Source organism: Papilio xuthus, unplaced genomic scaffold (genome assembly GCF_000836235.2).
Source record: "Papilio xuthus unplaced genomic scaffold, Pxut_1.1 DF827756.1, whole genome shotgun sequence".
Taxonomy (NCBI): domain Eukaryota; kingdom Metazoa; phylum Arthropoda; class Insecta; order Lepidoptera; family Papilionidae; genus Papilio; species Papilio xuthus.
In genome coordinates, this window is record NW_013530893.1 from 1,115,405 (window position 1) to 1,130,450 (window position 15,046).

The 15,046-nt window shown below is 33.8% G+C and overlaps 3 protein-coding genes across 3 annotated transcripts in view; 1 reads left to right on the plus strand and 2 right to left on the minus strand.

The window, feature by feature from the left end:
* LOC106123039 (retinol dehydrogenase 11-like) overlaps positions 1–1,889 on the minus strand; it is a gene marked incomplete at its 5' end in the record, with an annotated part of 8,035 nt that extends 6,146 nt beyond the window's left edge. Inside the window, 2 exon segments of the mRNA NM_001311913.1 lie at positions 504–512; positions 1,881–1,889. Of these exon segments, the coding sequence (NP_001298842.1) occupies positions 504–512; positions 1,881–1,889 (18 nt within the window).
* A 988-nt stretch (positions 1,890–2,877) lies between these two features.
* On the plus strand, positions 2,878–7,805 carry LOC106116200 (sperm flagellar protein 1). The gene is made up of 5 exons (XM_013309955.1): positions 2,878–3,120; positions 3,976–4,185; positions 4,925–5,029; positions 6,385–6,530; positions 6,759–7,805. Exons 1-5 carry the CDS (start codon positions 3,000–3,002, stop codon positions 7,218–7,220), a joined length of 1,044 nt encoding a protein of 347 aa, XP_013165409.1. The 5' UTR covers positions 2,878–2,999; the 3' UTR covers positions 7,221–7,805.
* A 98-nt stretch (positions 7,806–7,903) lies between these two features.
* The window catches only part of LOC106116314 (uncharacterized), a 12,605-nt gene continuing 5,462 nt past the window's right edge, over positions 7,904–15,046 (minus strand). The window contains exons 4-17 of the mRNA XM_013310096.1: positions 14,761–14,900; positions 14,122–14,278; positions 13,348–13,506; positions 12,929–13,050; positions 12,304–12,377; positions 11,967–12,054; positions 11,688–11,747; positions 11,538–11,605; positions 11,028–11,087; positions 10,623–10,698; positions 10,057–10,186; positions 9,469–9,675; positions 8,889–9,006; positions 7,904–8,579 (exon numbers count right to left, since the gene is read on the minus strand). Of these exons, the coding sequence (XP_013165550.1) occupies positions 8,477–8,579; positions 8,889–9,006; positions 9,469–9,675; positions 10,057–10,186; positions 10,623–10,698; positions 11,028–11,087; positions 11,538–11,605; positions 11,688–11,747; positions 11,967–12,054; positions 12,304–12,377; positions 12,929–13,050; positions 13,348–13,506; positions 14,122–14,278; positions 14,761–14,900 (1,562 nt within the window). The 3' untranslated portion in view covers positions 7,904–8,476. The remainder of the gene's footprint in view (positions 8,580–8,888; positions 9,007–9,468; positions 9,676–10,056; positions 10,187–10,622; positions 10,699–11,027; positions 11,088–11,537; positions 11,606–11,687; positions 11,748–11,966; positions 12,055–12,303; positions 12,378–12,928; positions 13,051–13,347; positions 13,507–14,121; positions 14,279–14,760; positions 14,901–15,046) is intronic.

The following is a 15,046-nucleotide window of genomic DNA, read 5'->3' on the forward strand; positions in this document are numbered from 1 at the left end:
ACTTACTTCTTACTAATATTATAAATGCAAATGTTTGTATGTTTGTTAGAAGGTATCTTCAGAACGACTGCATGGATCGCAATGAAATTTGATACATTTAGAACATAGTCTGGAAGATCACATAGTTTACTTAACCCTTAGTAGCCTAGAGTTTCAATTTTGATACCAATCTTTTAAACCGAATGTTCTCATTACTATTAGTTTTTTTATAGGTTGGCTGTACCTATTTTACTGTTGTATTCTTTCCAACGAAATTAAAAAAAAAAACAAATTTCATTATTGTTTTATTTTATCAAGCAAACACAGTAATATTAAAAAAAAATCACTTTCGTATGTAAGTTTTTCTTAATTCCTCACCAAATAGGCCATTCATCGTAAAACTTTTTTAAATTTAATTAAAAAGAAATTGCAAAGGTGTCAACCCTAGTACAATAGTTTGAACTTCAGTCAAAGCAAAACCTAGTTTTGTCGTTAAGTATTAACCCTTTTTGCTTGCATTGATCTAATGTCTTCCTTACAAATGCACTTGTAGGATCACCACGCTTCGGTAAAATTTAGGACATCATTTTAAACTTTTTTTGTTTTTTTATTTAGCTTGTACTTGATAATAGAATTTAATTATAGAGGATCAAATCAATATAGAAAGCAAAGATAAAGTATAATATAGAGAGGATATTGAAATTTTGTTTGCGACAATTTCTTATATTAGCAATGTAGCTGTATCACGCGACTCAGTCCGCGTGGTATTGAAATAAAAAACTTAATCAGTAGTCTATGTGTTACACTGTGTTCTAAATCTATTTCATATATTTAAAGCGTCAATAGCCTAATGGTTAAGGGTACGGTTCCGATCACGAGGTCGGGGGTTCGTATCCCGCCATTCGACTATTGTCGTAAACCATATCCTAGCACAAGCATAGAGCTTAGTTGGAATGGTACAAGAAATATTAGTAAATTTACAAAAAAATCTGCTAATATTTTAAACTAAAAAAAAACTATGCCAAATTTCAGCGATATCCATGAAGTCGTTTTATAGTTATCTCACAAACATCCATCCATTCATACATCCAAACATTCACATTTATATTATTAGTCTTTGATAGAAAGTTTACTTTTATATCAAATAATATCATTACGATGTTGCCATGTACCGTTGCCACAGCGTAGAAAAGTGACAGTAGAATAATATTTTATTTTTGTTATAATTATTAATATTTTGTTTTATAAAAAAGGGGGCAAATTAGCGTCGGGAACACCGAGGTGATCAACGACACCCGTGGACATCTGCAACACCAGAGGAACTGCAGACGCGTTTCCGGCCTTTAAGGAAATGGTATGCTCGCTACTTGAAATTCCCCAAGTCGTATAATGTAGTTATTACTTTAAAATGGTAGTCATTATTTTTTTTTAATATTTCACGTATTTCTTCAAATCTTTAACATAAATTTTTAAAATCCTATATCGTAATATGTAGTAAATATTAACCTCGGCATTGTTTCAAATATCATTTATTTTATGGTAAACTAGCAGTTACTCGCGACTTCGTCAGCGCGGAACTTTAAAAAATCTAGTATTAAGTACAGATTTTGTCACCCCAACAGTACTAGCTACCCAACAGTAAAAGATTTTTTTCAAATCAATTGAGTAGTTAATATTATTACTTTCAGACATTATTAATTAGAATCCTTTGGCGCGAATGACGTGCTTTCATTACAAAGTCCAGTGTCAGAATGAATAATAATACACTGCCACATTTTCGGTTTTTCTTACTAACAGTACAGACATTATTTTATTTACGATGTTTTACCAATTTGTACTGCTTATTTTACTGTTCTATGTAAAACGCAATGTCATCGTACGTGTTTATCGTAGAAACACTTGGTTATATCATGAACATTATTCGAAGATGCTTTCTATGACCTTTGCGTTAGAAAATTGTTAAGGCCTGGCCACACATCACTAGTTTTATATCGCAATTGAACTCCACAACTGTTATCCCCCTATAGATCTCTTCATCATCAGCTCACTATACGTCCCCACTGAGGGGCTCGGATACTACTCTAGGTTAGGTGACTAGGCCATAGTCAATGCTGACCCAGTGCAGGTTGACTTCACACATCTTTGAATTTCTGCCCAGATATATACAGGTTGCATCCGAATGTTTTTCTTCAATGTAAAAACGTCGGATACGCATACTTACTTTGCTGGCGCTGAGATCCAAAGAAGGTCTTGGCCACCGAAACAAGAGATTGCCAAAGTCACCTGTCCTGCACTTTCTCCTACCAGTCCATCGCTTATAGCTTCCACAGGCCCAGCTCTACGGCGTCGGATACACTTGAAATTTGAAAATCATAAAACACATTAGTACATGGAAATCGAATCTGGATGTATTTATTTTGTTCCGTTCTATTTAAGCATAAAGAACTGTGCCATAGACGCTTTCCTCCATCCTTTTCATACTCTTTGATAAAACAGAGACAACAAAAAAGAACATACAGACGAATTGATAACCTCCTCCTTTTTGAAGTCGGAAAACTATATATAAATAACACAAGTGTTAAAGTTGACAACCCTAGGGGAATAAACTTATTATAGCGGTACTTTAAGAGATAATGTTCACCCCTAAAGTGTGTCTGGTTCGCGCCATATTCACGTCTGTGGTGTCTTCTTATCCCGTTGAATTACGGACCCGAGTTGTGTTATTGTTTGGTTACATGCTCCTTTACAGTTTGTTTTTAATATGACTTTCTCTGTTGCGTAAGAAACGTGGATGTAAAGAATAAAGCAATCAATATGTCGAATGTCAAAGATTAAATAAAAACTTATAAAAATATCGCAATGATAAAAGCTGGTCGTAAATAAAATTAAAAAAATTAAAAAACCTTTTCGGATGACATAACGTCAAATCAGGGATAAATTAATTTTGTCAAAACGTTCGTAAACTTAATACAATATACACTTTTTAAAGCTTTAATTTTATTATAAACACTTACATAAAGATGATGGGAAGTTTTTCATCACCTGTGCCTTTGTCGGACATCGAGTCCGTCCTCGCCTGGGTTGACACCTACAAACTGTCGAGACAAACGAAGAAAATTTCAAGGGATTTCTCTGATGCTGGTATATTTTATAATATTTTAATGTATAACGTAATACACAAGTGGCCAATAACGAGGCCATTTACCCAAGACTTTAACAAAGTCGAAGGTAAAAATATGACCAATTAAAAAGGTTTGCTTCAGGGATTGTTTTGTCGTTTATATATTAGACCTGATTTTAAAAATTTCATCACCTTCTTGAGCCGAATCGAAAGAAGATAAGAAGTCAAGGGTGACTTTTTAATACTTATTCTAAGAAAACTAAGTACGTTATTAAGAAGAGTAAAAGGTCATAATATGTTATATATAAATTTACAATTTTCTTTACCTTTTGGATTGTAAATATTTTCTTTCCTCCATCAAAACTTTCCCTTCCCATCATTTCCGTATACTATTTGGAAGGAAATCCGACAGTGTGCCGGTGTATCGGCGCAACACTAGCCTTATTAAAATGTCAACGTTTATAATAATAAAAATAATAATAAATCTTTAATTCAGACACATGGTCCATACAAAACAAAAATACAAATTTAAACACTAGCACAAATATAAACACAAAATAAAACATAAAATTCTTCAGGGCACATGTAGACGTGTCCACATGGCCAGCACTGGACAGTCCAATCCTACTCTATCAACAATGAGTTGCAGGTAGCTTTATGTCCCCTCACTAATCATTTTGACACTTGACTTGGTAACGAAAGCGTGCCATTCGCGTCAAGATTCTAACTAATGACTAAAAATACGAAAAGTGTGAGAAGGTAAAGAGGACTAAAATTAGACCTCCGGAAAGCACACTTCGCACATCTGACGAAACGCGGAATCATTTCCACTTCAATGCATTCTGTTCATTTAAAATACTTTATTTTTATTTCAGTGCTTCTCGCGGAAATTTTGGGTGTACATTATCCAAAGCTGGTTGAAATGCACAACTACCCACCACGGAACAGTCAGGCTCTCAAACTGAACAACTGGATGACTTTAAACAGAAAAGTCTTGAAGAAATTAAAATTAACCCTCTGTACTTCAACAATGGAGCAACTGGCCAACAATACACCCGGAGTTATTGAGAAGGTGCTTCTAATGGGTAAGAAATATGTCACTTTTGTCTCTTTCATTGTCTTTAAAAAAAGGGAGATGACATTATTTTTGTATTTGTGACCGTCAATAAAACTACACTTAAATAACAGATGAGTTTTTAGTCTCATGATGTCAATCTCCTTAAATAAATATAATAAATAGTATTGTTAACTTTTTGCTGTTAAAACAATGGCACATAGATTTGACAGATGTGTGACGTGTTTATTCTTTTTCCACTTATTTACTTTTGAAAATGTTAGAGCTTTGATAATGTTTCAAGGTCAAAGGTAGCCGTTCTTGACCCCTAAATATTAGCATAAGCGTTAGTTAAAAGAAAGGTGTTATACAGATTTAATATCTATTAAGAATTATTAAGGCTTAGATTTTTAGTATACATATATTGCGAGAATAATTTAGATTTTCGTCTTTATTTAACGCTTGCAAACTGTTTCTTGAGATCCGAGAAAAGTCCTCACTAAAGAGAGAGAGAGAGAGAGAGAGAGAGAGAAAAGTCCTCTCTAAAGAGAAGGAGAAAAGTCTCTTTCTAAGTTGTATTTATCATGCTCCAATCTTTTCCATCTGACTATCTCTTTCCTGTTTGATCCAAAGTCTTGCCACCTGTACGTGTTTCCAACTATTTAGCTATTTAGCAAGCTATTTTAGTGTGCCGACTTTTCTTGCACCTGATGGTACCATATTAGTTTCCTTGTCTTTTGTACGAAGGGCCTTATTATTTCTTTTCGCAGTACGTGATAAGATCAGACGTGATGAAGAGGCGAACAGAAGCATGAGAGATTCAGAACAGAATCTTTCCAGCGGCGGGAGCTACTACGAGGCTTGCGGCGATGACGGTATGTTTTTTTGTTGTTGAAGTTTGTACCTCTTTTAAGGTAATTGTGCGAACAAATGAACGTGAAATTTCTTACATTTTATGTTAAATTGGAGAAGAATAAAGTTTTTTTTTTATTTAAAAAAACAATTGTGTCCCTGCTTAATATAATTTAATCTGGATGATAGAAGAGTACTTTGTTTTTCTTTGAGTACAACTTTGAAATATGTGAATGTTCATTCCACTGTGTTCTTTTCTAAGTAGTTGTTTTTTTTTTAATTACCACTTTTACTTATACTAACTGTCCCCGTAATTTCGACCACCTATTTGTTCTATGTTCTACATGTATGCCAAATTTTAGTGAGATCTGTTTAGTCATTCTGGAGATAGATAACAAACATTCATCCATCTAAATTTTCGTATTCACAATACTAGCTGTCGCCCTCGACTGCGTCCGTATAAAATTAAAAAATACATAATAAGTCGCATAAATGTTTATACAGACTATGTTCTACATGTGTGCCAAATTTCATCAAGATCTGTTGAGCCGTTATGGAGATACCTTCAAACAAACGTCCATTCATCTAAATGTTAGCATTTATAATATTAATTACGTTGTTGGTGCGAGCGAAATCTTAAATCTCAAATAAGAACAAACGTTGTTCAAGAAATATTCTGCTAGAAATGCATCTTATCAGTGGAAAAGTTAATGGTGAAAAATTAATGTTCCGTCTCACCGGTGAAATGTTTAGAAATTTAAATATATAGAGTAACATAATAATTATGAAGCCCGCTACCAATATCTTTACAACGATTATCTTGTTTATGGTTTTTACTATGATAGTATGTTTCTATTTAATGAACATGTTTTCATCCAACAACTAAGGAATATTCCATTCACAATTATTTTCCTAATCACTGTTTTCATAGATATATAATCTATCTTTAGCCCGCGACTCTGTCCGTGCGGAATTAATAAAAAACAAAATTAGTAGCCTATGTGTTCTTCCGAATTATGTTCTATATGTATGCCAAATAGCTATTTTGGGGATATCTTCAAACATCCATCCATCTAAACGTTCGCACACAAGTTTCACGTCTATTCGAGAGTCGACGTGTATTGTAGATGGATGGATGTTTGTTAGAAAGTATCTCCAGAACGGCTGTATAGATGTCGCTGAAATTTAGCATAGATGTAGAACATAGTCTGGTAGAACACGTAGACTATTTTTTTAATTCCGGGCAGACGAAGTCGTGGGCAACAGCTAGCAGAAGAACCGCGTTATGTGAAAGATATTGGAAAAGACCTACCAACAATTACTTAAGTTGATGATAATGGTTGCTTTAATAAATAAAAAAATATTTTTTTTTCTACAGAGAACGTACTGGTCGTACCACTGAAGACGAGGGTCAATGGATACTTAGAGACTATACAACAGAAAGTCGTCAGTCACGCGTCCTATCTTACACAAAAACAGGAACTGAAAGACGCCAAAGAAGTCATAGATGTTCTTAAACAAAAGGTACTAGATTTAAATATAACTGCCTGCGGCTCCATCCACACGGGATTAAAAATAACTAACTTAATTAGTAGCCTATATGTTCTTCCAGACTATGTTCTACATCTATCCCAAATTTCAGCGAGATCCATACAGCCGTTCTGGACATAACTTCTAACAAACATCCATCCATCTACAATACACGTCGACACTCGAATAGACGTGAAACTTATGATTGAAAATGTATTACAGGTTGAACATCTCGACAGTTTAGTTAAACTGAAGAATGAAAGAATAGAAGATCTACAAAAGCAATTAGAAAGAAAACAGGCAAGACGCAAAGAAGTCGAAGTATTGCAGAATAGTTTACAAGTCCCTTATGATTCTATGCTATCTCCAGAGGAAAATGAAGATATCTTTCCAGTCAAAGTGTCATCAACTAAACTGATAGATACAAAAATATATAGACTGGAAGAATCTAAAATACCTATATCAAGAGATCTAGCCAAATCAACATCTAGAATATGTACAGTCAGCCTTGATGATAATGTCGAATCAAATTTTAGAATTGATAAAATTAAATTGGACGATTACAATGAGATAGAAATAATAGAAATGACTGGAAAAGATATGCAAGATGTGGATGAATTTAAAGATAGCGTGGGTGAAATTATATTAGGGGCTGAAACTAAAGATATGAACGAATATATGTGATTTCTAATATTAATTTTACAGTGATTATAAAAATATTAACTACCACAATTACTAAACTAAGTCGCTTAGTGGCAACTCTGAGTGTAGTTAATGACAAATTATATAGATCTTTGTAAGGTTTAAATTCATTAGAAAATTTTTAGTCTAAAATCGAAAATGTTATAAATATTTCTATCTAGTCCCTTTTAATTTAGTTAATAGCGTATTATAATAAATACTTAAATAGAATTCCAAAAGCTATTGATTCTTTTGAAACTGATTTTTCTATAGTTACATTCTAGTTTTCAATCTATCTAGATCTAAATTTAAATAGTATACTAGAATTTGACAAATTTTCAATTGAAATCGTCCGTAGAAATATTTTGTACCAATAAAAAAAACATGTTTTAAAATAGTTGATAAAATTTACATTTTCATTATTTTTAGGAACATGGAAAAGAATGATAAAAATTGGTTTCCATTGAAATATTTATCTTACTGTTTCTAAGCGAATTAAAGAAATTATCATTCAAGTAGTAGGCAGTGAAAATCAACGGTTTCTCTTTTTTTTCAATTTTAAATACATTTAATTACCAACTATAGGATATATTTCTTTTAATATCGAATTAATGTTATTCTTTTTAATATTAAAATAAGACATTTGTTATAATTATACTATTTTTTATTTTGTTAATATTTAAAAAATATATATAAAATTGCAACGACAATTATTGGTTTCTTTCAAATATTACGTAATCGAAGCTTCTGTTTGATTTTAGGGCCCACATACTAGCGATTTAGGCGTCCGATTATTTGATCCTACGCTTAATCAGTATGAGCATATATGGGAGATGCGCACGTTACACAATTTACATGCTTATATTAAGCGCACTATTCGCCGACTGAGTCTCTAGTGTGCGAAGGCCCTTAATATGAATGCATTCGAATTTCAAAATTAATATAAAGATTCGACAAATTCGTCAAAATCGACGATTTTGTCAAAAGTACAAGCATAGATAATATAATCTATCGATGACGTCATATTATTTTGACGTTTAATCGAAATTTGATTTTCGAACATTTTGAACAAAAGAACTCTGAAGGCCTTTTTCTATTACTTTTTTTTGCCTCAGATTAATTATCAATATATTACATATCTATCGATACAAGAAATTGAAGTTAAGACTATCCAAGATAAATCTTGTTACGATTGTCAGAGTGAATTGGATTAGGGCAGCATAACTGTGTAGATGAATAAACAGGTCATATGTTTGCTTTCATCGTGCATTGTTGGGCAACATGTCGCACAAACTCGGTCGTTGTCTCAGCATATTTTGTATTTCATAGAATCTGTTGTCTTTTTTTCTTTCCATCATATGTCTATAAAAAGGTGTGATAGAATTTAGTGCCTCTTAATATTATAAATGCGAATTTTTGGATGGATGTTTTTGTTTGATATCTCCAAAACGGCTTCATGGATCTCGTTGAAATTTGGCATAGATGTAGAACATAGTCTTGAAGAACACTTAGGCTACTTACTAAGTTTTTTTAACACTGTGCGTATAACTAGTGAAAAATAGTAGTAATATAGTACGAAAAACATATAATAGCGATTTCTTTTGAATTAAAACGAAAACAATCATGAAGAAACAAAAGAATGTAAACGGCCATCTTTAAATTTAAACTTACGTTGTGCTGTCACCATTCTGTCCCACCACTTTGAATCTATTGAACTCAATAGTACTGTCAAAGAAGAATTTCTTGTTGATTTCGTTTATAGCTCGCTTCACGGGCAGCAAATCTTCAACTGGAAATAATATTGTTTACTCTAAATTGCTATATAGTTTTCCAAACAACTACTGATTAACACATGTGTAGTCACAAGTTCATGAAGTACTAACTACTGTAACGTTATGTGCCCCTGGTACCTTCCAATTAAAAATAGCGTACTCATTAGTCCAAAGATTACTAACGAACGGTTTCTGAAAACCCAACATTAAAACATACTGTCATCTCTGTTTTATCAACGATAACGACAGGGATGACGATATGTTTCATATATAGGTTTTGGTATAAACCTACGGTAATAAGGAGAAATTTCCCAATTTACTCCTACTTCAAGCTGTGGTCCTGGTACCTGAACTCGCTAACCAATGACTCTTTTTACTAGATTAAAAAATAACTAAAGATCAAAATTAATCTGGAACATAGTAATAATAGATAAAAAAAAGAAAGATTTTGGCGGTTAAAATTTAAAATAACTACATACTGTTGTACACAATCCCATGTACGTTTTCCTCAACGGTAGAGTTAACGGGACATGTGCAGGGCGGTAGTGTGAACGCGGATGTCTGCGCGGCCACAGTGTTGCTTCTCTGGTCCCATTCCTGCAGAGGTGACTCCTCGCCAGCAGTCACATCCAGCTTGGATTTCCTCTTCTTGTTCTCTATACGCTGTCTCAGTATGTCCAGTTGTTCTGGTTAAATTATTAAGTATAGGTTTTTTATTTGGATAAAAAGGTAAACCGTGAAATCAATCTGGTTGTAATTTTTTTTTTATTAAATGTTCTTGAAAGTACAAAAACTCAAATAATTTGATTAGTAAGGGTTTTTATACTAAAGTCGTAAGGGAAATTTTAATTAATCATTAATTACGGTCGGTTTCTGAGACTTAAATCTTCGTTCAAAACATATTGTTATCTCTGTTTTGTCAACGATTATGACGGAGATGACGATATGTTTAATATATAAAAGTTTTGGTAACAGAAACTCACGGTTAATGCATTGATTTTTAAGCCCAGATTAGGTATGCATCTATTGGTATGTTATGTTATCCTAGTACTTGTGTGTATACTTACCAGGACTACATGGTTCATATTCCTCATATGTTTTCTCAAAGCGCATGTATGGGTTGGCTTGCATGTACGGCGGAAGAGAACGTATGAACGAGTCAACTTGCATCCTCTGACACTCCTCCATTGGACACACCTGAAATTATTTAAGTATTACACTTGTGGCTGACGACCCAATGGGAAGTAAATCCGAAGGCCTACCGGTCCAACGGGAAACAAAGTTGTAATTCTTAGGACCTGGGTTTGATTCTTGTGTACTAGGTACAACAATCTGTCGCGCGCCGTGTACGCGTACCTTTAGTGTGTTTTTAATTAGGAATATCAGCGAAGTTTAAAGAAGTGTAAAGCAACCAACGTACTTGACAAAAGCCTAGTTACTTAGTAAAGGAGCTAAACACAACATACATAAAGGTGAATATACACTCGAGCATTTCTATGTAATGTAACGTTCTTACGAATGGTCATAGTTTCCAAAGAGTGATAGACTAGAACATGTCATAGGCTCGTTCTGTTATATAAGTCTAATCTGTACTCAACTTAAGGCATATATCAAGTAAAATAAGATAATCAACCTTCTCATAGTTAATCTTGGCGTCCTGATCTGGCACGTGACTTGGAATAACTTGCATACTGTCGTTGTGAATACTCCTGGGTGAATTATAAATAGTTTTAACATTGTTTTTCTCTCTCCCTCCCTCTCTCTCTCTCTCTCAAGGTGCCCTCAGTGAAATTTTGCCGATTTTATGCCAAGCGAAATTATATTAAGAACTCAACATTTTTTTTAAATGTCAGATTTTTCTTCATTTACTAATATTTCTTACCGTTACGACTTAGCTCTAGGATTTTGCTATGGTTTACAATAGTGGAATGGAATCAAACTGTTAACCACGTGATCCGAAATCCGTTCAGGTACATGGCTTCCGTAGAATAGAAGACAAAGAGACATTGATTTAACGCAGTTAAAAATGTAAACTTACCCCAATGCTGAAAACGATTCTTCTATTATTTCATCTTCTTCAACTTGGGACACTTCTTGTCTGAAAATATTAAACTAAATTTTAAAAGAAGGTATCTCCAGAACGGCTCAATCATATCATCGATCATAATTATGGTACAAATATAGAACATAGTCTTGGAAGAACACTACATTTTTTTTAATTCCACGCGAACGGAATCGTGACCGACAGCTAGCTTTTTTTTCAGTTTAGCTTTTTATTATAACTATCACCGTTCCAATAACTCAAATTTTTTTAACGTAGTTTTTTTGAAGAATTTTATGAACTTTAGCTTAAAATACATAATACAAAGATTTACTTTTTAGCTTTTTTTTTAAGAGAAGAGGGCAAACGAGCGTCGGGAACACCGAGGTGATCAACGACACCCATATACATATGCAACACCAGAGGAACCGCATGATGGAACTAAGATCTTCATTTAATACCATGAGTATAAATAAATTGATATGAAATTATCATTTAGTTTATTACCTAGGTATCGTCTCGACTTCTTCAGAATAATCTTGACTTATGTCTGGGTAATCGTCAAACTTCGTTGTCTAGAAAATTAATATTTTTGTGTGATATAAATTACAGCATGCGAAAAACGGAATTACTAACAAAATTTTGTTTATTTCTTACCCGTTTATTTCCAATGTTTATGACGACTTTATTCTGTACCGAATTTCTAACTTTTTCGCGCTAAAACAAATATTAAAAGTTTTATAATTAAGACAAGTAATCGTTGGTTTCTGAGACCAAAACCTCTATATAAAACATATCGCCATCCCGTGATAAAACAGAGATACGTTTGCAACTTAGATTTTTGGTCGTAGAAACCCACGATTTTTTTAAAGGTTAAGTACACTTAAGTTACCAAAACTGCTGTATATCACTTCAGAGAACCAACATATAACTGACCAGTTTAGTTGTGGAAGCAATCTCCATGGAGTCCCTAGCTCCAAGAATAGTCGCCCTTGTTGCTGGCTGACCGTACGCTGATGACGCTCTAATAAAAAAAAACAACCTGACATCTTACTTATATACCTTACTAATATTATAAATGCGAATGTTTAGATGGATGTTTGTTAGAAGTTATAACCTGAACTGCTACTAGGATGTCGATGAAATTTGGCATAGATGGAAAACAGTCTGGAAAAATACATAGACAACTAATTTAGTTTTTTTTTATGCTGCGTGACCGAAGTCGCAGGAGACAGCTAGTTTGATTTTAAAGACGAAACTATAAAATACTTGCATTATTTTTAGTATAGAGCCCATGTTCCCACGTATATCGACACTGGCTTGTGTCACACGGTGGCTTGTGCTACTCTGGAATACGATACAAAATAATTGTGTGGTTTACACTTCCATAGTTTATAGAAGTAGATGACATTTAAAAGTAGACAAGCAACGCCATCTGTGAATGTCTATGGGCAGCAAGCGCTTCCCTATTTCAGCGAATTCAATTGGCCGATTACACATTTGTCACCTTATATTATAAAAAAAAACAATGGTAAAACAACGGCTGGATCTATGTTATTTTTTATGCATTTTTAATGAATGAATAGGTGATTGCTTGGAAATAACAGCTTTTCATTCGTTGTAATTAAAACGACAGTTGATGTCACGTGACATTTCATTCTATCTTTATTAGTTTGAATCCCCATCACCGCTTCAAACCGCTACCATTAGCGTCAAAATGGCGGAAATCAAAAAGGCACAAAATATTACTCTTATAGCCCGTCTTTATCAGTGCCGTTATTTCATTTTCTACGCGTATGGAGGTTTTATATATTTTGTGACAGAATTAACCGCAGGGCAGCGTCTCTCTTACCAGCTCAGATAAGCAATATAAACAATTTTACTTTTTAAATATTTACCTCTCTGTCAGTCTGTATGGTGGAGCACTCCCATTTCCCGGGCTTTGGCAACAGTTTGAGGTATTCGTCTTTAATTAGGCCCGCGTTGGGGCATTGCGATTTTACGAATGTGTCGTTGATAACTGTTGAAAGATAAAAAAAAAACTACTAAACAACGTATACTTTCTATACAGTCCAACCTGGATAAGCGAGAAACTTCTATAAGCGAATCATTGTCCTTATAAGAAAAAAGGTGGGAATGGAAAGAGGACTAAATTAGGCCTCCGGGACGTACACTAATGAGACGAAACTAACTTACTTCCACTTGACGCGTGTCTTCCGTGTGGTCGTGGTATTTCACCGGACGAGCCGGGCCGATTCGTACGAAGATGTTAAAGCGGGCTCTACCACTGTTGTTATACTCTTTAGTTCCATCTTACCGTAATGTTCCCATTCGTCTGGCGGTTCTTTGGTAGATTTTAATGTCTTCAATACATTTCTGCGTAGATTCGGTTTGAAATCAGCCATGTCCCCGTACATTACGAATGGTGCGTTGCTACCTTCTAACATATCGAACCATGGTCTGTCCTCTGTTTGTCCTTGAATATTATTTACATTAAATTAATTAAATATACAAAAAAAAAATTATCGAGGATACAAAAAAAGAAAGAAGCGAAATAGCTATCGCCCGCAACTCCATCCGCGCGGAATTAAAAAAAATACTAAATGAGTAGTTTTCCAGACTATGTTCTACATCTGTGCCAAATTTCATCAAGATACGTTGAGCCGTTCCGGAGATATCTTCAAACATACATCCATCCATCCATCTACACATTAGCATTTGTAATATTAGTAAGAAGTAAGATAATCGACCATTTATCCACACTAAGGCATGTTTTTAATCCTGATGCTAAAACAACGTAATGTTATAAGATTGTCGTGTCTGTGTGTACGTCTGTCTGTGGTATCGTAGCGCCGAAACAGATGAACAAATTTTTATTATGTTTTTTAATTATTATTACGAATATTACTTACTAGGATTTTCCCGCGAGTTCGTCTAGCGTAATTAAAAATATTTTTAAAAATTCTACGAGTTCTAGATATATACCAAATTTCATCCAAATCCATACAACCGTTTTTGGGATACCTTCTTACAAACATCCATCCATTCAAACTTTAGCATTATAAATATGTCACATTCAGTAATTACTTACCTATTTCACTTAATTTCGGCTCCGTAATAGAGATCTTAGACTCCGCGGCAGCTGGTTTGAAGACAGGCAACTCAGTCTCGATCAGCTTGGCTAAATCGAAGAAGTACTGGTTCATTTCAGGCGTGTCGTTCACGAAATTGTTCACGAAACTTTGATACTATGAAAACGAAAAGATAGAAATTATTATTATTAACTAGCTGTCTTAAAAAGGAACCTAATAGCCTATGTGTTTTAACATACTATGCTCTACATCTATGCCAAATTTAAGCGAGATGTATGCAGCCGTTCTGAAGATATCTTCAAACATCCATCCATCTAAACATTCGCATTTATAATATTAGTAAGAAATAACATTTGTCTTTAATACATAATATAAGACCAAACTACAGTTCTTGTTGTGACCACCTTATTATAAGACATTTTTACTGGGCTTTTAAATAAATCACACAAATATTATAAATGCGAATGTTTTGATGGATGTTTGTTTGAAGATATCTCTAGAACAGCTGCATGGATCCCTGTAGAACATAATCTGGAAGAACACATAGGCTACTAATGTCTTTTTTTTAAATTCCGAGATGGAGTCACGGGCGACAGCTATGTATATAATGTTCTTAATTATAGTTACAACATAACTACCTCTTTTATGACTTCATTCATTTTATTTCGCCAACTTTCATCGAGCTTGGATCCGGTTTTGTATCCGTTTACAAGGCGAAGTATCAACGCTTGCGCGTCAATTAACGTCTCTTGTAACACGTCAATGTATTTTGTATATTCTGTGAAAGTTCATATTTCAATATATTAACAAATATATCTTGCATGAGTCAATAAAATTAAATATGATTTTATTATACATAAAAACTGTTCTCAAATCCTGTATTGAAAGTTTTAGATAAATGTATCGTAAACAACTTTATATAAA

Coding starts and splice junctions, on each gene's coding strand:
- LOC106116200 (XM_013309955.1), top strand. CDS start 3,000: ATGATGGGAAGTTTTTCATCACCTGTGCCTTTGTCGGACATCGAGTCC. Junction 4,186..4,924: donor TGAGAAGGTGCTTCTAATGG/GTAAGAAATATG, acceptor TTCTTTTCGCAG/TACGTGATAAGATCAGACGT. Junction 6,531..6,758: donor TAGATGTTCTTAAACAAAAG/GTACTAGATTTA, acceptor AATGTATTACAG/GTTGAACATCTCGACAGTTT.